The 24,516-nt window shown below is 40.2% G+C and overlaps 1 protein-coding gene across 1 annotated transcript in view; it reads right to left on the reverse strand.

The window, feature by feature from the left end:
* The window catches only part of SORCS3 (sortilin related VPS10 domain containing receptor 3), a 567,608-nt gene that overhangs the window by 193,742 nt on the left and 349,350 nt on the right, over positions 1-24,516 (reverse strand). The window contains exon 5 of the mRNA XM_008686652.2: positions 10,850-10,923. Within this exon, the coding sequence (XP_008684874.2) occupies positions 10,850-10,923 (74 nt within the window). The remainder of the gene's footprint in view (positions 1-10,849; positions 10,924-24,516) is intronic.

The following is a 24,516-nucleotide window of genomic DNA, read 5'->3' on the forward strand; positions in this document are numbered from 1 at the left end:
TTTTCCAATGAAGACATACAAATGGCTAACGGACACATGAAAAATGTTCAAAATCATTAGCCATCAGGGAAATTCAAATCAAAACCACATTGATGACTGGATTAAGAAGATGTGGTCCATATATACAATGGAATATTACTCAGCCATCAAAAAGAACAATTTCTCAACATTTGCTGCAACATGGACAGGACTGGAGGAGATAATGCTAAGCGAAATAAGTCAAGCAGAGAAAGACAATTATCATATGGTTTCACTCATTTATGGAACATAAGAAGTAGGAAAATCGGTAGGAGAAGAAAGGGAAGAAGAAAGGGGGGGCTCCTGGGTGGCGCAGTCATTAAGGGTCTGTCTTCAGCTCAGGGTGTGATCCTGGTGTTCTGGGATTGAGCCCCACATCAGGCTTCTCCGCTAGGAGCCTGCTTCTTCCTCTCCCACTCCCCCTGCTTGTGTTCCCTCTCTCGCTGGCTGTCTCTCTCTGTCAAATAAATAAATAAAATCTTAAAAAAAAATTTTTTTTTCAAAAAAAAAAGAAAAGAAAAGAAAAGGGGGGGTAAACAGAAGGGGGATTGAACCATGAGAAACTATGGACTCTGGGAAACAAACTGAGGGCTTCAGAGGGGAGAGGGGTGGGAGAATGGGATAGGCTGGTCATGGGTATTAAGGAGGGCATGTATTGCATGGTGCACTGGGTGTTATACGCAAGTAATGAATCATGGAACTTGACATCAAAAACTAGGGATGTATTGTATGGTGACATAATAGAATAAAAAATATTACTTAAAAAAACCACATTGAGATACCACCTTATGCCAGTTGGCAAAAATTGACAAGACAAGAAACAACAAATGTTGGAGAGGATGTGGAGAAAGGGGATCTCTCTTACACTGTTGGTGGGAATGCAAGTTGGTACAGCCACTTTGAAAAACAGTGTGGAGGTCCCTTAAAAAGTTAAAAATAGAGCTACCCTATGACCCAGCAATCACACTACTGTATTTACCCCAAAGATACAGATGTAGTGAAAAGAAGGGCCATATGCACCCCAATGTTCATAGTAGCATTGTTCACAATAGCCAAACTGTGGAAGGAGCCGAGATGCCCTTCAACAGACAAATGGATGAAGAAGATGTGGTCCGTATATACAATGCAATATTACTCAGCCATCAGAAAGAATGATTACCCAACATTTGCAGCAACATGGACGGGACTGGAGGAGATTATGCTAAGTGAAATAAGTCAAGCAGAGAAAGACAATTATCATATGGTTTCACTCATTTATAGAACATAAGAAATAGCAGGAAGATCGGTAGAAGAAGGAAGGGAAGAGTAAAGGGGGGGTAAACAGAAGGGGGAATGAACCACGAGAGACTATGGACTCTGGGAAACAAACTGAGGGCTTCAGAGGGGAAGAGGATGGGGGATTGGGATAGGCCGGTGATGGGTGTTAAGGAGGGCATGTATTGCATGGTGCACTGGGTGTTATACGCAAATAATGAATCATGGAACACTACATCAAAAAGTAAGGATATACTGTATGGTGACTAACATAACATAATAAAAAATTATTATTAAAAATGTTAAACGATGAATGAATGATTAAATTATATACCCACCAATTAGAATACAATGCAAGTAATACAAGTTTTAAGTTATGTTTGGAAAGTGTAGAGGATGGTACAGGAAAATGTTGAGGTACATTTTTTTTATTTTTTTTATTTTTAAAGATTTTATTTATTTATTCGACAGAGATAGAGACAGCCAGCGAGAGAGGGAACACAAGCAGGGGGAGTGGGAGAGGAAGAAGCAGGCTCATAGCGGAGGAGCCTGATGTGGGGCTCGATCCCATAACGCTGGGATAATGCCCTGAGCCGAAGACAGATGCTTAACCGCTGTGCCACCCAGGCGCCCCTGAAGTACATTTTTAAAAGTTACAAAATCTTATAAACAGCATGATCTCACTTATGATGAAAACTTAAATATTTATGTTCAAAATTATAATAGGTAAAAAAGTCTATGAAGAAGTACTTGATTTTTTTAAGTGGTGTTCTCTGGGCAATGAAATTATAGGTAATTATTTTCGTTTTATTTTCCTGCCTTTCCTTAAATATCTACAATGAGCTTCTTTTGTATCTATAATCAGAAAAAAAAGTAAAATATGTTTGTTTCTTTTTAAAATTATTTGTGTAGTTCTGGCATTGCCTTTCCATCTTTCCCCACATGTCCAGCCCTTTCTGCTCTGGAACACTTGTTGGTAAGAGGTTCTCTAGAAAGTCTGCATTCCTTTCCAAGCTCTTCCCGGCTTGACACCCTGCTATGGGCTGATCTGTATAGTGCCACCCCCCCACCCAAATTCAGACATTGAAGCTCTAACTCCTAAGGATTAGTGTCCTTACAAGAAGCGCCACCAGAGTTTGCTCTCCCTCTCTACCATGTGAGGGCACAGCAGGAAGGTGACCATCCACATGCGAGGAGAGAGCTCTCTTCAGAAACTGAGTATCTACATCCTGATCTCAGACTTCCGGCCTCCAGGAATGTGAGAAAATAAATTTCTGTTGTATATACTGCCCGGCCTATAGTATTTCATTATGACAGCCCCAGCAGACTAATACACACCCCTAGCCCAAGCTGGAACAGAACATTCTTCCATTTCCTCAGTGAGAAAAGGGTGACTCCTCCAGTCCGCAACCCTGCATCCAACCTGCATTTTAAATAGCCTCCAAGCCTTCAATTTGGTGTTTTCTCCTTGGGCTGCTCAGCTCACCATTCTTCTCTTCCTTTTCTCCCTAGGCCTCTTCTTGACCCACCAGTTCTCATATTCCCTATTCATGAGGCTGCAGAACGATTCATGGCTATTCATATGTACAGTCTCCCCCACTTCAAGTAATTTTTCTTACACTGGATTAGGTGAGTAATGTGGCTATTTTTGAATTCTGTTTAACACATGCAAGTATTTTCAGATATCCCAAGGGCTGGTCAAATAATGATGTCTTCTCCTCATAATAGAGAAGTCATTAAGTATATAGCTCCATATGTGCCCTTAACTTCTGTTGCTCATAGAACACGTATGTGCTAAGCGTAATTATCACATGAGTCCAACACATCTTGATTTCATTCAAAGTGGTGAGCATTTGGTCTTCCTCAGTGCCCTGGCTGACTACCATGGATAGCTTTTGAGCATTGCATTTGCTCTTAGCATTAACATAGCTCTTCCAAGGCCAAGATGCAACCAGACATACAGCATGGGCAGCCCCCAGCAGCAAAGTAGAAACTGATTTCTGCTTGCAAGCTGAGTTTTCACATCTCCCCTCCTGACCTTGCATGTATTATTTTGAATGTAATGCATTTTTAAATTGCTGCACCATTTAAAAATGTAAGGGAGAGCTGAATTAAATATTATTTGTGGCATACCCTGGTTTGCAAAGGGCCTCTAAATCTGATCTCTTATATCAGGTCGATGCCTAAATCCCATTACTTGAGATTGCAAATGACTGTGTTTGCAAAATTGTAGATGCACATTTAGAGGCGGCTTCAAAGATTCAGCCCATAATGTTAACTTTGTTTGAAAAGACCTTGATTTTCCAGGAAGCAATCTCAAGCCATTCTGCCTGTTCCTTAACTCTGTCTCTGTCATGGATAATGTATTAATAGCCTAAAGATGACCTGCCATGTAGTACTTCAGGAATCATAGTTTCGATGTAAATGAGTTCCTGGATGAAAGGAGCCCATTTCTGAAGCAAAACATAGGATACAGTTCCAGAATAGGTGATATCTACAGAGTTCAAAATTGAGGTAAAGGTACGAGAGGGTTCACACCAACCGTGTTATCTCAAGGTAATCACTCCCCATTGTTACCTCCTGCGTGTCTGCCCGTTGTCTTCTACACCCACAGCTGCTCCTGCACTGAGATGGGTAGGTCTAGGACTCAGACACGGGGGAGTTTTTGCTGTAACTGAAATTAACACTTCTCCAAAAGGGCCTGTGCACACTTGCTGTGTGACAGATCACCATAAAACACAGCAGCTACAAGCAGCAAATATTTATTATCTTCCTGTATCTATGGGTCAGGAATCAGGACGAGACTCAAGTGGCTGCCTGTGCCTCAAGGCCCCTCACAAGGCTTCAATCAATGTGTTGGAAGTCTCAGCTGAAGGAGAAGTGGAGAAGGAACTGCTTCCAAGCACGCTCATGCAGTTGTTGGCAGGGTTCAGTTGTTCCTTGTTGGAACTGGGTGGTTGGACTGAGACTCTCTGTTCCTCACTGACTACTGGCTGGAGACCTCCCCCAGATACTTGCCACATGGGCCTCTCCACAGTGCAGTTCACAGCATGGCAGCTTGCTTTGGCTAAGCGAGTAAGAGAGCACACCTAAGATGAAAACCACTGTCTTTCTGAATCCAAATCTCTGAAGTGACACCTCATCACCTCTGCCACATTCTATTCACTAGAACCAAGTCACTAAATTCAGCCCAAACTCAAAGGCAGGAGACTACATAATGGCATGATCCCAGATGACAAAGACCACTGGGGGCCATTTTGGAAGCTGCTTGCCACAAGGAGGAAATATTAACTATAAATAGACTTATTTTTTGCATATGTTATGGGTGGGAATGTATGTTACCACACAACTTTGATTTTTTTTTTTTGAGAGAGGGGGAGAGAGCAAGCACGAACAGGAGGTGGGGCAGAGGGGGAGGTTGAGAAAGACTCTTAGGTGGGTTCCACAACCAGGGCGGAGCCCAATGCAGGGTTTGATCTCACGACCCTGAGATCATGACCTGAGACAAAATCAAGAGTCAGGTGCTGAACTGACTGAGTCACCCAGGTGCCCCAACTTTGATAATATTTTTAATGACAGGTTTTAAAGATATTCAAAATATATGTATTTTGATATAATTATTTCCCTTCTGGTGGTAATCAAACCAAAAATATTAAACCCAAACAATTACCAGTTCCCCCTGCTCCATGTTCTGAGGGATGTGTGCCTAACAAATATTACATTCATTTGCTGGACGGGTGGGGTGAGGGTGATGGGTGGAGAAGTAAAGGACAGAGGGTAGGTCACCATACATAAGAAAAGCCTGTGATACTTGGGGAGGAATGTGTAGGTGAAGAGGGGAAGGAGAGCTCTGGAAGGGCACTGCTTTTACAGTAAGCCTCTGTGACTGAGAGCCCATAGAAAGAGAAGGAAAGATGAGAAGGTAACCCGGATGATCAGGACTTCTGGAGACAAATACAGGCAAAGGAGTTTTAGAAAGACTCACTGTGTGCTGTGTGATATAATGCTTCTTTGCAACCCATTTAAGAAAATGTTCAGTAAAAAGCAGTATTGTTCTGAAATGTTTCTGTATTGAATTTGGGTCATAATCACTTAAATGTAACACTCTGCTGAGACCGGGAAAAAACACAATCAAAGTTCTTACTTGGGCTACCTAAACACTGGTGCAAGAAAACAATCCTAGATATTAAAGATATATGCACAAAATATTAATGAAACTATTATTTATGGTAATAAAAAATGTGAAAATTTCCAATGTCCAATAAAAAGAAAACACAGTAATAAAATATATATCTTTATATAATGAAGTATTGCATAGACAATTAAAAACGATGGTTATAAAGATTTTATAACATAAAAATTGGTATAATAGAACATTAAGAGGAGGAAAAGTAGATTGTAGAAATTCACATGTAATGTGTGTACGCTATGAATAAATGAGCATATGCAGACAAAAAGAAACTGGGGAAAACAAGAAGAATAGAGCTTGAAAATGCAAGATTGTAATGAGAAGACTTTTAGTCTGCTGTCTTTTTCCATGCCTTTCTCCTTTAAAAGACATTATCCTAGGACCTCCTATCTACTTTTCCTTTTTTCCTACCCTCTCTTATGGCCTTTCTGAAAACCAGGAGAGAGAAGGTGCTGGTACAAACCATCACCAGAAATCTACATTGAGTACACTGACCTTAATCAAAGCACAACAGAGACGTGGAGCCCACCCTGACTGTCCTATACACCAGCCACTAATTCAGCCTGCAACCAGGCATCATAACAGCTCAAAAGAGCAGTCCTCAAGAGACCGTCTTCCTGCCCCTCTAAAGTGGGCTGATCTAAAACCAGTATTACATGTGGAGAAAGGGGAACCCTCTTACAGTGTTGGTGTGAATGCAAGCTGGTACAGCCACTCTGGAAAGCAGTATGGAGGTTCCTCATGAAGTTAAAAATAGAGTTACCCTATGACTCAGTAATTACACTACTGGGTATTGTCCCCAAAGATACAGATGTATTGAAAAGAAGGGGTACCTGTACCCCAATGTTCATAGCATCAATGTCCACAATAGCCAAACTGTGGAAGGAGCCAAGATGCCTTTCGACAGATGAATGGATAAAGAAGATGTGGTTCATAATGGAATATTATTCAGCCAACAGAAAGGATGAATACCCACCATTTACAATGACATGGGTGGAACTCAAGGTTCAGTTTGCTAACTGAAATAAGTCAAGCAGAGAAAGACAATTATCATATGGTTTCACTCACATGTGGAATGTAAGAAATAGCGCAGAGGATCATAGGGGAAGGGAGGGAAAACTGAATGGGAAGAAATCATAGAGGGAGACAAACCATGAGAGACTCTTGACTCTGGGAAACAAACTGAGGGTTGCAGAAGGGGAGGTGGGGGGGATGGGGTAACTGGGTGATGGGCATTAAGGAGGGCGTGTGATGTGATGAGCACTGGATGTTACATGCAACTAATGAATCAATGAACACTACATCAAAAACTAATGTTGTACTATACGTTGGCTAACTGAATTTAAATTAAAAAACAATAAAATAAATAAATAAATAAACCCAACACTACATCTATCGACCTCTTATAGGGTTTCCTATACTCAAGATCAGTCATTGTTGCAACCCAAACATCCCAGAAAAGGATTAAGAGTTTACAGTCCCCTATACCCTAGGGTGTATTACTTTATCAGAACATTCTCCTGCAGTGACAGCAAGAAATGGGAACAAAAAAGACCCCAATCTTTCAGGAGACAGAATAATGAAGGGGAAGTTAATAAGGAAGAGATATTGGAGACATGCTTTCTCTCTTTCAAGATTCTATACAAGCAAATGCCTTCAGACCAGAGGCATGTAGCGGCCAGCCAAGTCACACCAGAAGAAGTTGAACACCTAGGGAGGGTGAGGGACCATAAAGGCAAAGCTGTGAACCACAAGTATCCACATTAGATGTGCAAAGAAAACAATCTTCCCACCGCAGAATGCGCCTGCCTGTTAAATATCTCCCAATGGAAGAGTGGAAATACTATTCATTTGCAGCTCAGTAGGATATTAAAAAACAAAACAAAACAAAACAAAAGAAAACACATACTTTTTCCCCCATGATAGCTTTGCCCAAGCAGACAAGAAAGGCATTATGTTAAGACACACATTCCGTTTTTGTGTTCTGCATACAAATTATAATTGCTAAAGCAGCTGGGGTGATAAATGGGAACATAAGACAGGCCTGGTGATCTGCCTGTTAACCAGGTATCAAATGAGTGAAAGGGTCACATATAAAGAAGGAGTTTTCATGTCAGTCAATACTATTCTCTGGGCATGCATTGGACAGCTGAATCACTCCATAATGTAAGATTCCTAGGTGACCTCTCCTGATGGGGTTAGAGCATCTGGAATTCACAAAGAAAATTTTACCTCCAGAGGAAGCTTTTGTTATTGCTAATGAACATTATGCCCATGCCCTGCCTAACTCAAAGGCACTGTGGGGCACTAGGAGGAAATGGATAACAATGACAGCCCCTTACTCTTCCCAATACACGTTCATAGCCATTACAGCAAAGATGAGGCACGTGTGGTCAGTTCTCCCTCCAGCACCCTTGGCAAGAATTCCTTCTGGATCACCGTGTTTTTCCTACAAATCCCCCCCCCAGGTGCTATTTTCCATCAACTGAAGGTAGCATGGAGAAGAAACTTTATATTCACGAAGGATCTATCCCTAGACAACTGCAAATCTCCAAATTATAGATAGCAATATCTGGGCGATATTACTTGTGAATTGCACATTCACTCTTTGTCTACATACAAGATAAAAGTATTAACGTCATCCTTCATCTCAATGTCTTGCTTTTAGCACGACTACACTCCCTCCTGTGTGTCCCCACCCTCCCCAACACTTAACTGCACCATCTCTCCCAGAGAAGTAGTTTTAGGGCTTTTTGCTGTTGTTTTGTTTTGGCTGTACCACTGCACAAGAATTATGTCTCAATAAAGAGTAGAGGGCAGTAGGGGTTAGGCTGAGAAGTGGATCTTTCATAATAAATCAGATCTACTCAATTGTTATCAGATGTCCACAGGTATACAAATCTCATCATCAGGCATGGGATACAAATTTGTGTCCCAGAAAAATGACGACTCACTTAGGTGTCATGGTCTTTGGAAATGCTAATAAGCATAATTCTTAATGACTTATAATGTAGAAATGATAAATCTGATATGCAATTGAAGAGATGAAATTGCCAAATGTCCAATTGATCATATCTGGTCCTTTACAGAACCTTACGAAATTGACAAGAAGAATCTTGTTCCCATTATACAGATGAGGGAACCATGGCTTGAAGAGTCCTTGTATCAGCCAGAGCAGGGCTCTACATCAGACAGATGCACACTTTGTTTTTCCTCAAGGAGGTTCCGAGTGAATGTTTCTAGTCCTAACCCACACAGGCCACGTCTGTTCAACACAAATGGTTAAGAGCTTTAGACAGACACGGATTTTGTCATTGGGGAAAAAAATGTCTATGTAAAGTGAGCTCTTTCACTGCAACTCCTATGACACCTAGAAGAATAATCATGGCAATTATACATCAGAAACGAAGAAGTGATAATTACGAAGATGGAATTGCCAGCTACCACTTGGCTAGCCAGCACGGGCACTAACTTTTATATTTCCCCATGGGGGCATATATGAAAGAATCACAGAGTGCAGGACAGATGAAACACAATTATCAGGACCTGGGGATTTATTCTTTCTGCTACACAAAGGAAGGGGGAGGGCAGACCGCAGCTGGAACCTTCTCTTCTTGCTCTTTGCAAAACATAGGAAAATGCTGCCCATCGTCCACTTAATTTAATTTCCCTCAGAAACGATGACAAGGCTTATCCAGTCTATTGTACTTTCCTTTTCCATCAACTTGACTTCCTAGTCAGCCAACAGCCTTGCCATCTCAAGAGTTTGTTCCAGAAATAGCAGAGGGTTTTTTTTCTTCTCTCTCTCTCTCTTTGAGGGACCTGTGAGTGATGGCACACCGAGAAACTGGTCTCTCTTGGCTGAGCAAAGGGCTGTAGTGAGATAGCTGGAATATCAGAGAATAAATACGTGCTTTTCTGCCTTAGTCTATTAAAAAATCCTAATAATTCTAAACCTAATAGTTCCTAATAGTTCAGACACAATAATAAGTGTAATAACAGTACAGACCAAATAATATTTGGTCTGAAAAGGGCAAAATTAGTGGGGATAATCCAGGTGTTGAGCCAAGAGCACTACCCCCCACTCACTGTGTGAAATCAGTAGGTTGGTACACACTGCGTACTCATGGGATGCTTCTGCAGTTATCTTTCTGAATTCTGCTCATAGTTTTGTGCGTACAGAGGGGCCTGGGTGGGGCCATTGCTTTCAAAGATGTTGGTATGATTATCTACCTATCTATCTATCTGTCTTAAGTCTACCTACCTATCTTTCTATCTAATTATCTATCTATCATCTATCTATCTATCTATACAAAGTACTCACCACCATCCCCCACTACACACACCCGCACCTTATATAAGACAAAAAAAGGCCATCTCATGACTTTTTAAGGGCATTGAACTAAGGTGCTTAAAAAGAGATAGGAAATAGGGACTACTTTCAAAGATTAATTTTGGTTTTGTTTTAATTGAGTATATAATTAAGCATATTAAACACCTGGGTGCATGTTTCCTAATCTCTATTCCTTTGGCCATACCTCTGCTGAAATGAAAGCAAGATACAAGAAGTGTTTTTTCACATTGCAGCAGGGAAGAACAAAATATAAACTTATACCAAACCACGTTTAGCTTTGTTACCACCAAGGTAAAAATAGCACTCACATATAAAGGAACACCAATTAATAAAAACACTTTCTGATAGGGGGAGCGCTAATTTTCCATTTGGAACATACACTCACTCTTAAAAAAGTCTTTTCAGAATGTGCTTCACAGAAGCTGTTCTGAAGGATTTATCATGTGTGACATGGGAAAAGGATTCTTTAGTGAAATAAGTTTGGAAGGCTGCTTCGGTCTCTGGGTTTCTCCAGGGTCTTAATTACCCTAACATGAACCCGGCATCTTCAGTGAGGCAGACTTAAATAATCATTACTTAAGATTGCTTGACCATAGAAATGCTTAAGAAAGGAGAAGTATTTTGTGGAACTAGTGTTCTTCAGAGTACATTTTAGGAAATACTGCTTTTAGAATGAGTACACAAAATATATAATTTTCCCAAACAAAGGGAGATTAGCAGCCAGCCAACAGCCCCTGGTCATGACCTTCTCATGGAGCACCTTAGCCCAGTGCTTCTCAAACTTTAATGTACACACTGAGTCACTAGGGACCATGGTACACACTGACTCCTACTCAGGAAGTCTCGCCTGAGACTCTGCATTTCTAACAAGTTCCCAGGTGATGCTGATGCCGCTGGTCCGTGAACCACACCAAGTAGCAAAGGGCTAGAACACATGTTGTCTTCAAGTGCTGAAGGTGTCCAGTATTATTCTGAGTGCTATGCTCTGATAATTCTTTATCCAAGAGGGTAACGGGTCTGTGGATGGGGCTTACCAGTAAAACCTGTTGGGTGTGATGCGTTCATGCATGAGTTGCCACCGTCTTCCAAAGTCCATGGAGCTGTAGAGCTGCAAAACAATGAAGTGAGGAAAGCATAAGCATCAAGGGCACGGGTCAACATAAATACACATGGCATCCCCCTCGATAAGGACATTCCAGCACACGAGAGTGCCTAATGCACCCAAGTCGGCATCCATTTTATCTAGATAAAACCTATGAACACGACCATGCTGTGCTTATCACGGTGACTTCTAGCACCAAGTAGGTGCTCAACATACATCCAAAAGACTCATGTTTTTTGAGCTGAGTGCAGTAAATCCTTTCTGATGCCATCCATCATTCTCTCCTTCAGGGGTAAAGCCTTTCATAAAATTCTTATTTTTCTTCAAATTCCATGGTATCTTTAGCTCCACCCAAAACAACTCAGCAAAATTTATTTAAAATTTATTTATTGACTAGCTCCTACGTGTAAGGCACTCTGGTGTATATGAAGGTAAAGAAGAGGTAGACTCTGTGTTCTCAGGGAAATAAACCACATGTAAAAATATTCATCAGCTGGTATCTGTACAAAATACTGTGCTGTTCAAGTTTTATCTCTCACTGCTCCGACACAGAATCTAAATGAAATGGACTCTCCACTGCCAATAAGGATACCACGCTTCTTTATACTCCCATGTCTTCACAGAGATAAGGCCATGCTTACGCCTAAGTAAACATTACACAAGTGTGGGTGGCTCCCTCCATGCACCCTTTTCCAACCACTTCAAGCCACTCATCTTTCTCCCTTCTCAATTCACTGCACTCATCTTTGGTTTCCACTGAGCACTTATCATGAGGTAATATGTGGTTATGTCTTTCAGATCTGTCTCATTATTTAGTTGTGATTAGACTCCTTCAACACATATAAAGTGTTCACTAAATTCTGTTGAATAAATCAATAATTAAAATAGGCACATAAAAATGGATAACTCATGCAATGAGAAAAAATTCTAGAAGAGCTTCATAACTTTAGAAAAATAAAGAAGAACCCCTGGCATGGCTAATAAAGTCAGATTCCACATTAACTTACTTTATGGATGTAGAGTCTGACCACTTTTTAACACATAAGAGAAAGGCCAACATTCCTATAACAAACTAGCCAAGAGTATGGAGTTTATTTTTAATTGTATGCCTGGAAGTATAATAGCTCTGACAATAATAATAATAATAATAATAATAATAATAATAATTAATAATTATTAATAATAATAATAGATGGACCACATTGCTCTTTCACATATGACACTGAAAGGAAGGCAAGGCAATTATGACTAACTTGAATCCTTCCTCTCAAGCATTTTCTAATCTACCATGTAGAGTCAACCACTCCCTCCAGGTACCATCGTTATTTTCACTGTCTGCCTCTAAGAAGCTGTTCACATCAAGGCAATACTGGTTGGCATGCCCCTCCTGCCGTTAGGCTATGAGTCATAAGAGGGGCAGGAATCATGCCCAAATCACCTTTGTGTATCAGTGGTTATAGAATACATATACAGGTGAGCACACAAACCTCCTATTTCACAGTTAATGAAACTCCGTCTTGGGGAAGTTTTGGTCAAAAGAACCAGGATTTAAGTTTGCTGATGCCTGGCTCCTGTCTTCTTCTATGGAATCATGGTGCCTAGTTTATAATGAGAATTCTATTATGTTTTTGTTCTCCACACTTTCACAGTTGGGGAAATTGGGAAAGGCAGAAATAGATGGGCCTCAAGTTTATAGAAATGAGGTCGGATGAAGTATCTTCCCATTATTACATCCCCAAATACTGTTCCCCTATAAGGATGTGCTATCTGGCATACCACACCCAGGTAATGCTGCCATCTGTAATGTTGAGTCCATAATCTTGCAACTCATACAGAAATAATTTTTTAATGAGCTTCTGGTAATCTCAAATAAGCCTTAGGGGACTTGAAGTTTTAGCCCATTTCAATTTAATTCAAATATTCATTGGACATTGATTCCATGAACTACATAAAAACATCTCTTTTTGTTCAGTAAATAGCAAGGAAATATGTGCATGTGTGTGTTTATATATTTTTGAAACTCAAAATGTCCTACAAGGTAGTTAAGGAGATATATTAGCATTCCCATTTTATGAATGAAAATACTGGTTCTTGGTTCTACAAAGTGACTGTAACAACTGTATGAAAACCAAGATGTCAATCCTGATTTAGCTGATCACAGTTTATACTATACTTCACCAGCTCTACCAACTCTCCCAGTATTTACCCAAACTGGGTTCCCATGCCATCAGTAAGCACTAACTACTATGTGTATTCAACTCTGCATATGAGAAAAATAGGCAAAACTATCCCCCATCACCCTTTGTCCCTTTCTTTATTCACCAATGTAGTGAAGAAAACAACTAGCTCTATGCCATTAAAATTATAGAACACACAGAACGACATCCAATTCTTCAGAAAGCAAAAATGACAACCCTTCCTGAACCTCAACTATACATACAAAATCTCTACCTGCCTTCTGCCCTGTCCACACCAGCTATCTCTAAAGGTCTAGATATATTGTTCCAGGAAGCCTCATTGTTCCATTTTCACCCCTGTTAATATTTCCCATCTCTCAATTTGTACACAGATGACTCTCAAATATACATACACCACACCAAAGTGGAAAACAGGCCAAAGACTAGAGCTCTAGAAGTTGAGAAACAGGCAAGATTAACAGGAATGTAAATGGAACAATGAACCTTCCTAGAACAACATAGCTGGAGCTAGGCCTCTGGGGATAGGTAGTATGGACAGGAGAGAAGGTGCATAGAGATTTTATAGGGTGAAGAAAACAATAAGAACAAAGGTGTCAATATGGTTGAAGTCTTGAACTTGGCTAATGGGGGAAGCTTTTAAGAGGAAGGAGAGATGTGATGACTGTCACTGGCTAAAAGGAGGTGGAGGCTGTCTGTCCATTTTCCTGTCTGTCTCATTTTCTATACATCCAACTACTTGTGGCTGATCCTATATTTATCTGTATGTATATTTATATTGGGGACAGTGTTGGGAGGAAGGAGAGAGTTGGTAAGGACCAAACCATTGCATTGGAAAGAATATATATATATATAATTTTTTTTTTTTTGCAAGGACTGAGATTTCCATGCAGAGTTTTAAGAAATGGGTCACTCTCCTTCCCATGGCAGGTGTCTGAGAGACAGATGCTCAGACTTAAGACACGCTTCCCAATTAAATACAGAAGAGACTTGGGTTGGAGCCTTCTATAACCCAAAGATATCAGACTCTCTGTCAGCCCAGATCCCGATCATAGAAGCAGAGCCCCAAATCCTGTCAAATAAAACCCAACATGATTGTGTCTTTCTCTGCTGCAAACTCTAGAGACAAGCCAGGGAAGAGCCATGGGGGTCACACTGACACTGCTGGAGTCTCAATCCTCCAGAGAAATTATTAGTCCCTCCATCATGGAGGATCCAGTAGTGGCAGAATGCCCCCACCACAGCTCCTGCTAGGACTCACCCTTGGGAGAAGCATGGCTCCTCTCATCTCAAGCTCTTCCTAACAGAGAAAGAACAAGAGATTAGCTGCTGATCTCCTCATCCAAGCCTGTTCCACCTCCTGCTCCCTTGTCTCTCGTTTTGCTTTTTCAGCTCTTCCGTTTGACTGATGGGAGAAAAATTAAATTGAATTCTCTGCCTAGAGGCTGATTAGATGAACAGAAAAAGCAGGCTCCTATTCATTAAGAGCCTTTGGTTAGATACCTTGTCTCTCCATCCACAGTAAGTTGCTGAGTCTGAAATGAATTTTATTCTACCACAAGCTGGATCTTTGCAGTCTCTCCATTCACGTACGTGTTCATCCATTTCTTCCTTCCTTCATTCATTGACTAAAAGTGTATCAAGAAACCACTATGCTTTAAGCACTGAACTAAGTGCTGGAATTACAAAGGTTAAAAATGCCATGAACAGTGGAAGACAGAAATTCAGACAATTACACTGCTAGGCAACGTATGTCATAATATTATTACTAGTTATCTCCACAAGGGTAAAATTGGAAGCCATTGGTATTTTTTCTCTTGGTTATCAGGGTCTTTAAAATTATTAGGAACATGCATTACTTTAGTAATTTAAAAAGCTCTAACATTCAAAGAGAATGCCTAAATTCTTTATTTAGGCAACCATTCAATAGTAAGTGTTACAAGATCATTTAATGATATGAAAATGCTTATGATATATTATTTATTTTAAAATATATTGCAAAACATGTATACATTGACACTAATTTATTTAAAGTATTGCAAAAACTTGAAACACATCAGAAGGAAATATGCAAAATATTAGCAGTGGTTATTTCTGAATTGTGGGACCATGGGTAACACATACTTTTTAATCTTTCTATCATTTTCAAATTTCTTTACAATGGATATAATATTTCAATAGTAATATAAGCCAATGTTTTATTCTACTTATATTTTTATAATAGTAATTTCTAATTATAATGTATACGTTATATTTACCTTTAAAAATTTAAAAGTCCAAAAATTAAAATTCCAATTTTTTCCAAGAGGGACCTGGAATCAGACAAAGCAATATGGGATTTTCCACAAAATGGTATTACACAGAGATCATCATGGATAACGGTGAATCCTTCCTAGGACAAGCAACGTATTAGCTCGCATGCTGTTTAAATAGTCCTGCATGGCTTCAACCCAATGTGCTTCATACAACACTAAAATAGATTTTCCAAACATTAAACATCTTCAGAAACATTTCTTGTTTAGGGGTGCTTGGGTGGTTCAGTTGGTTTTAAAACTCCGACTCTTGATTTCAGCCCAGGTCATGATCCTAGGGTCATGGGTTCGAGCCCCACATCAAGCTCTGTGCTAGGCACAAAGCCGGCTGCTACCTCTCCCCCTCACTCTCTCACTTGCTCTCTCTCAAATAAATAAATAAAATCTTTAAAAAAACATGGATGGAACTGGAGGGGATTATGCTAAGTGAAATAAATCAAGCAGAGAAAGATAATTATCATATGGTTTCACTCATATGTGGAACATAAGGAATAGCACGGAGGACATTAGGAGAAGGAAGGGAAAAATGAAGGGGGGGAAATCAGAGGGGGAGACGAACCATGAGAGACTATGGACTCCGGGAAACAAACTGAGGGTTTCAGAGGGGAGGGGTGGGGGGATGGGTTAGCCCGGTGATGGGTATTAAGAAGGGCACGTATTACATGGAGCACTGGGTGTTATATGCAAACAACGAAGCATGAAACACTACATCAAAAACTAATAAAGTACTGTACGATGACTAACAAAATAAAAGAAAAAAAGCATTTCTTATTTATACAAAGTTACATATATGAGACTGTTCTCCTCCCCATCCTGCCTCATGATGCCCCCTCCCTGTAAGGATGACATTCCTGGACCTTTACCAGAGAACAAACCAGATGCTCTCCCCTCCCTTCTTCCCCTATGTGTCATGGTCTCATATCTCTTAACAACCACGTATTCAGTGGCAACACACACACACACAGAAAGCCCTAAATGAATCATTGGAACAGATGGAAAATATGAAAGAACACGCTCTTTTCCTTATTGATCCAGTTATTAGTTCCCTAATTACATCAGCCTGCCAGGGAAAAGCATCTGATAGCTGAAGAACTAGAGGCAATCTAATCAATGTAATATTCCACCAGAGGAACAACAAGTTGTAGCTGGAAAGCTTAAGTCCAAAGAATGATATGATTTAATTAGGACGTTATTGCTTGAACTGGGTCCCCCCAAAAAGATATGTTGAAGTCCTAGCCTCTAGCATCTCAGAATGTGACCTTATTTGGAAATAAGGTCTTTGCAGATGTAAACAAGTTAAAATGAGGTCAGGGTGGGCCCTAATCCAATATGACTGATATCCTCATAAGGATAAATTTGGACACACAGGAGCAGAGGGAAGACAATATGAAGACACACAGAGAGAAGGCCACGCGAAGACAGGGGATTAAAGTGAGGTGTCCACAAGCCAAGGGATGTCCAAGACTAATGACAAATCACCAGAAGCAAAGAAGACACAAAGAAGGGCTCCCCTTTAAATTTCAGAGGGAACATGGCCATGCCAACACCTTGATTTTGGATCTCCAGCCTCCGGAATTGTAGGACAATGAATTTCTATTGCTCCAAGTCACCTAATTCGGGCTACTCTGTGACAGCAGCTCACGTGAGACTAATATAATTGACCCTTGAACAACATGGGTTTGGACTGAGCGCATTCACATACACACAGATTTTTTTTTTCGATAAACGCAGCCTAGTGCTGTCAATGTATTTTCTCTTCCTTATGGTTTTCTTAGTAACATTTTCTTTTCTCTAGATTGCTTTATTGTAAGAATACAGCATCTAATACATGTCACATAGAAAATATGTGTTCACTGACTGTTTATGTTATCAGTAAGATTTCCAGTCTACAATAGTCTATTAGCAGTTAAGTTTTTAAGGAGTCAAAAAATATACATGGATTTTCAACTGCACAGGGCGTCAGTGCCTCTAACTCTTGTATTTTTCAAGGGTCAAATATACAGACATCTTACACCTACCACCAAGAGTAATACAGTTCTCTACTTTTGTTTTTTGTTTTTGTATTGTTTTTATCTTTATTCCTAGGCATTTAGTTGTAAGACCAGAAGTCTGGTGTATGACCAGATTGTTGAATCTGTGATTAAAAGCCAAAATCTCATTTGCCTATATTTTTCTCTCCTATACATTTTCACCACACCCCTAAGGATAGTATTTTCTAAGAATAAATATGAATTAATAATGACCATATGGCAGTAACCAGACATACTCAGAAGAGGCAACAAACTATGCATTTTATGGGAGTTTTTGGTGATCCAGCCAGATTCCCTAGAGCCAGCATATTGTCCATAAAGAGGGAAGAAAGGTTTGGAACACATTTATATAAAAGCTCTCCCCTGTAGCAAATTCAAACTTAATGTACAGCTGTCCTGATTTTTTTTTCCTCAAAGCCTATGGAATTTTGGTAGCATTCTGCTGAATCATGGTCAGGATGGTCTTTGTCTTTCAAATAAAATGAGGCTGGTTTCTGTTAAAAATAAGGTTTCCGCACTTATTTCCTTGGTAGCCACAGAGGATGTGGTAGAGCTGGCTGGGCTACGTAGGACTACAGGGAGAATCCCCTGTGTTGCGGTAGTATTTATGGAAGGCAGGAGAGAAACCAGGGTCACACAGTAGCAAAGAGTCCTTTCCAACATGTGCTTCTGGTTCCTTCCTCAGATATTCTCCAAAAAGCCTTTCCCATGATAACTGGTGGGGACAACCCCATTCAATGTCCCTCTCTCTGGGTACAGAGCTGTCCTTAGCAGCTTTTTTCTCTTGCCCTTGACAGATATAAGGCATAAATATATTTATTTTTAAAATAGGCATCCACCTAGTATTGCCATTCTTTTGTAGAAGGCAACATTTTTCTTCTCTTCTCCAAGATTTCTAACCATAGAGGTTTTCTTTCTCTCAAATGGCTTACATCAGTCACTCCTTTGTTTAACAAATATTGATCAAATGTCTATTAACAACCAAGCACTGTTCTACGGGTTTAGGATACATCAATGAACCAGACAAAAGGCTCTGCCCTCAGGGATCTTACTTTCCAGTGGAGATCAGGAACTCAAATGCCCTCAAGTCTGTAGCATGAATGTGTGAGGGAGGTGTAAGAAACGCGGTACCACTGATAGTATTCTTTAGACACACGATCATTTTGCTAGCACTTCACACATGAAGAAACTTTCTTTTCTTACTCAAGATGATTTTCCCCACTTTTATTGAAACGCTTGCCACGTGAGGGCTATCTTTTGTTTTCCTGCTTTTGATAGAGACACAAGCTCAATATATGGCTTTCCTCTCAACTCTAAGGAAAACAGGTGCAAGTGTGATAAACTGTCTGGCAGATGACATTTTCCCACAACACTGGGGAGAAACAGGGAATCCAGAAAGCTCATGCTCCATCTAAAAACGGGCTTAGCTGTTCCTTAGCTGGACAAAGAGAGCTAATCTAGTGTGGTCAGGCTTTGTAATTTTTCAAGGGGATTGGAATTTCAGATATTTATGAGAAATCTCTGTATTTTTCAGTTTTGGCAAAAAAAATTAAAAATGTATTGCAGGGCAAATGAGATGTATTGATTTAGCTGGCCACGGATTGCCTGAGGGCCACCCATTTGTAACCTGAATCTTAGCATAGTAAACATACAAATGCCTGAAGGAGAGAATGTGACTATTTGACCTTGAAGTAGGGTTACCAGATTGAGTAAATAAAATACAGAATGTCCAGGTAATTTGATTTCAGATGAAAAATAAATAATTTTTTGTGTAAGTAGGTAACAGGTTACAGATCCCATGTAACAGTAGGGATCTGCTTGTGTTTTTAAAAACATTGTTATTTACCTGAAATTCAAAGTTATCTGTGTTTTATTCGTGTGTCCTGTATTTTATCTAGCAACCCTCCCTTGAAGTCTCCCCCATTCCATTTCTAAGCATCTGGAACATAAGACACATCCCCTTATGCTATGTGTCTCTATTCTCTGACATTGGATGTCCCCAAGTGAAGAATTGTAAATACTCCCTGTAGTCTATTAACTCACATCATTACTCAACTTATTTAGTATTCCTTAAGCACCTAGCATGTGCTAGGCTCAGTGCCAGGTTTAATGATCCAAAGATGAATAACACCAGGTTCCCTCATCTCCAGAAACTCAGAACTTCGGTGGGAAGACAGACATGTCAACAGATAAGTGCCACACAACTTAACGAGGCCGATGCCCACAGAGGTGGACAACGGCTGGGGGAATGTACAGAAGGAGTGGTCAGTGCTGCTGGGTCGGGCACTGTGCCATGGGCTGAGTCATCATGAATGAGTAGGAACTGGCCTGAAGGATAAGTTCCCCCCAACCACTGCAACTAACAAAGGTGAAGAATTCTGGTCATTAGGAAAGATGTTGGAAATAAAACAGAAACATTATCTCATCCTCCAAGAGTATCATTTGCTTGGCCCTGGATCAGCGCACATTGGTCTAAGTGCCACATCAAAAAGGAGAAAGAACAGAGAAGGAAAAGGAGCCAAATAAGGTCATCTAAAGGGTTTAAGAAGAAGAGGAGGAAATAACTGCATGAGAGTGTGGGCTGTGGGTAAAACGAAGGCTTCAGGATGAGCAGCAGGAGTGAAGCCTGTAAGAGCAGGGAAGTAGAGGCAGATACACACTCATTCCTCGGATTTGGAAACACCCTCCCTCAAAACCTAAAAGAGGCAAGATTAAAACACTGAACATGAAGAACTACTTCTAAAAGCGAGTTCATAAAATACGCTACTGTAGGAAGTTGGTGAGAAAGGCACAGGATATCCTATAAACAGCATCAAATACAAATTAAGACTCCATGCTTCTCAAAGTTGTTCATCCAAACATCTCCCACAGCCAAAGAGAATACAGCTCCCACCAGGAATCTGAGGGTTTGGCCTTAAGCAGTCTGATAGAAGGATAAAGATCTTCATATCTCTTAACTCTTATCTTGAACTTCCATGGATGTTTTGTAGTCCATGCTACTATATATATGTGCTTAGAATACAAGATTAATTTTTTCACAAATCTTCAGGTGAGTGGACCCTCTAGAAAGACACTCTATATCTATCATACTTACTCCCTTTCACCACTGCCCCCAGGGGTGCATTTTTGAGACAAATTTGAAGAAGAGGGAGAAGGGATACCAAGAAAGTCTGGTAAATATGTATGACTCCTTGGACTTACCCTCCTAACTAGGACTCCAATGTCAGAGGCCATGTGTACATTTGAATAACAAAAGCCTTCTATATTTCCCAAGTCAGTATCCTCGTCTCTGATGGAGGTGCTAGCAACTTAAATGTCCACTTGAGAACACAAAGCACAGATCATGCTCACCCCCACTCTCCCAGTGCCCCCCACCCCTCAGTATAGAGTGCTTCCCCCCTCCCACTGGGCATGTAGAAACTGGCTCATAATGGGACTGATGTCTACACTCTGTCAAAGAGGTGACACCATGCTCATATGCCCCCTGCCTATTTCTCCAGGATTCTCTTTTCCCCCTTATTTTCCAAGTTCCAGCCACACTGGTTTTCATTTGGCTTCTCAAACATGTCGTGGGCTCTCCAGTCTCAGGGATTTTGCACATGCTATCCCCTCTACCTAAAATGCTCTCCTGCCACTCTGCATTTCTCCCTCTTTCCATTCACGTACTGAACTGCTATTCACATGTCAGGTATCAGCAGAAATAACAGTTCCTAAAGGAAGCCCTCTTTGGTTACCTCCTGCCCATGTACCTTCTGCCCCCATGGCCCTCTAGTCTCTTATTTCATAACATTCATCAAAATATGAAATTACAGGGGCGCCTGGCCCTGTTGGTTGGGCATCCAACTCCTGGTTTTGGCTCAGGCCATGATCTCAGGGTCATGAGACTGAACCTCCATGTCAGGCTCTGGGCTCAATGCAGAGTCTGCTTGTCCCTTTCCATCATTGTTTGTCCTCCCCCAACTCAAATAAGTAATAAATATTTTTTTAAATACTAAAAAATATATGGAATTACATAGTCGTGTAACTATATGATTGATGTCTGTCTCCCTTTGTAGGTAGTGGGGATTGCTACCGTAATAATTTCAAGTGTTTAACACCATGCCACAGAATATTCACATAGATAGATGCTCACATCAATATTCACTGAATGAATACATAAATATTCTTTTCCAAGTCTTTTTAAAGCTCTGTTCTTTCCACCCAAAAGGCCTCGCTTCCCTTCCCAAATCTGTGTAGTCTACTCTTCTTTCCATATTAATTCAAACTATCTCCCTTCCATGATGCTATCTGTGGCCATACTTGGCCCAAAGAGGCAAAATTACAACAGGAAAACTGAAAAACTACTTTTAAAAGCAAATTCATACAACTCATTATTATAAGATGCTGGGGAGAAGGGAAGAATGCACTACAAACAGTATCTCTTTTCTCATATTTAACACCCAGTGCCCAATCAGATTCTAATAACAGGTTTCTCTTTTTAAGTTCTACAATTGTTTTGTATTTAATTCCATCAAACAGTGATCTTTTCACGCATTCGCTAATGCATCAAAACTTCAGGTGATCTCTTCAAACTGATAATTGATTAGAGGCTCCTGGATGACAGGAACCCCCTCTGAAATCTTGATCTGACCCCCTTTCAAAGAAACTGTCCCTGGGCTGCTCGACAACACAGAATCAGAGAATAGTAAACTTCTATAGCTGAGACTGAATCATCTGGACAGTTGTTTTTACACATGGGGAAGCGACATCTCAGAGAACCTCTGTGTCCTGCCTGTGGTTCCCACACCTCCTCGGCTGTGGAGCTGGGATTCAAACCCAAATTCCTGACTCCCATCTCAATGCTCTTTTTACTGCATGTGCTATCTTTTTTTTTTTAAAATTAACTGCATGAATTTAAAAGAAAAACAAGTTAATATTACCTTAAAGGAACAATGGCTCATTTGGGTATGCCGTGCATGAATGACACTGTACCCTGAATCTATCCAGCATTTTTATTTACAAGTCATTCTCACAATTCACTTTATCCTCTTTTATACTGAAGAGCATTTTCTGAGCCAACAGTCATATAAAACAATCTTATAAACAATTTACATAGTATTTACCAAAATCCATTCTTTTGTCTCCACAAGCCTATTCTCTTGACCATTTTCCTTTGCAATCAGATTCTATTCATTTTTATACATTATGATTCAGAAACATCTCATATTAAGCAGTGCCCTTTGAACACAAATGTTGGTATTCCTCTGTGAGCTGACTTTTTTGTTCTGACTCACATCCCTCCACCCTTACCTGTGTTTTGTCTCTCCTTACTGATTTTGGTTTCACACCACATCTTATTATTAAATCCACTTGATCACCTACTTTTCTGGCCTTTTCACTGCATCCAATTTGTCCTTAACTCCTTTCCAAGTTCAGATTTGTTTTTCCTTCCTAAAAGCCTGAATCCAAAAGAGGCGTGAAGAACTTAAATCTCTTAGTTTTAGGTCATTCATTTAATTTAAATTACCTTCTCTAAGTATCAAAATGATACCTGCTTTCATTTTGGAAGAAATGAAGACTTCACTTTCCCTAACATATGAAACACCATTTAAAACATATCTCCAGGTAGACATTCAACATGCACATGATTTTAGTATTAATATATAGCCAGAAAATTTTAAAGTTCATTCAAACTCAAGATAGTAAAGGAAAAAGTGTGTACTTCAGAGATTATTCCTTCCGAAGAATAAATGGGGAGAGGAAGAAACTAACATTTATAGAGGATTTGCCCCAACAGGCATTTTTGTATATGCTTTCTAGTTTAAATGACACAAAATAAATGGTTAGATGGTTATTTTTGTCTACCCCTCTAGGAGGAGAACATGGAGGCCTCATGGGTTTTATAAATTTGATCAAGATCTCAAAGCATATTCTAGAACATCTGATTCCAAAACCACTATTCATTCTTTTTTTTCAAGGCTTTATTTATGTATTTATCAAGAGGAGGGAGGGTCAGCGAGGAGAAGGAGAGAGATCTCAAGCAGACTCCCTGCTGAGGGCAGAGCCTGACATGGGTTTCAATCTCATGACTCTGAGATCACGACCTGAACCAAAACCAAGAGTTGGATTCTTAACCAACTGAGCCATGCAGGTGTCCAAACCAGTATTCATTCTAAAATACCTGGCTGTCATTGAGAAATGAGTGTTTACAAGGGAACATCCTGAAGTGTGATGGAGCTCAAACTATGTCCTAGGAGAAGTTGTAGAAACTTGGGATTGTTGGCACAGAAAACTGACCAATGAGCAAAGAGGTTTCATAATGGATTCAAATGTGGAAAAACATTCTTCCATGGAAGGGCGATGGAACTTTCTTCTGTGCTGCTTCAGAGGGCAGAAGTAGGACCAAAAGGTCAAATCTAAATGGAAGTAAATATTGGCTTGATGTAAGAAATAATATTCTAATGGAAAGAACTCTTTGAGGGTGGAAAAGCTGCCTCACAGGGCAGCAAGTTCTCCAGGGCCTCACGGGGTGTGTTTGAGTAGAAGATGGATGTGCACTTTGATTAAGGTGATACTATCAGGAAATTCAAGCGCCAGATGGGGTTTAAACCAACGACTTCTTATGCCCCTTAAGATATATGATTTTTGATTCTTCATCCAAGAACAGTAATCCTAGAAATAGAACCCAACAGAATATTACTACTCATGCTCTCTAAACATTTGTACAAGCTGGCAGATAAACTTTCTTCTAAAGGCATTTAAATGTGATGAGAAAGGCCCAGGACTCTGTGTGGCAGGCTTTGGTGGATTCATTCAGTCTCCCTATATCTACCACCTTTATAAAAGAATTCTCAGCCCTTCCCCTCAAGAGTTAGAATTTATTTCTTCACCCTTTTAATCAAGGCTGTCCTTGTTACTTGTCATGGCATCAGAATGCCGTGGCAGTGACAGTGTCCATGTTTTGAGTGTGGTCTCTAAGAAGCCATGAATATTTCCAATCCTTCAGAGTGCTGTCACTGCCCACATGACACTAGCCTGATGGGGGTTGAAAGATGACAGAGAAGAGAATCTAGGTGTCCTAGT

The sequence above is a fragment of the Ursus maritimus genome, unplaced genomic scaffold (assembly GCF_017311325.1).
Source record: "Ursus maritimus isolate PB19 unplaced genomic scaffold, ASM1731132v1 scaffold_7, whole genome shotgun sequence".
In the NCBI taxonomy this organism is placed as follows: domain Eukaryota; kingdom Metazoa; phylum Chordata; class Mammalia; order Carnivora; family Ursidae; genus Ursus; species Ursus maritimus.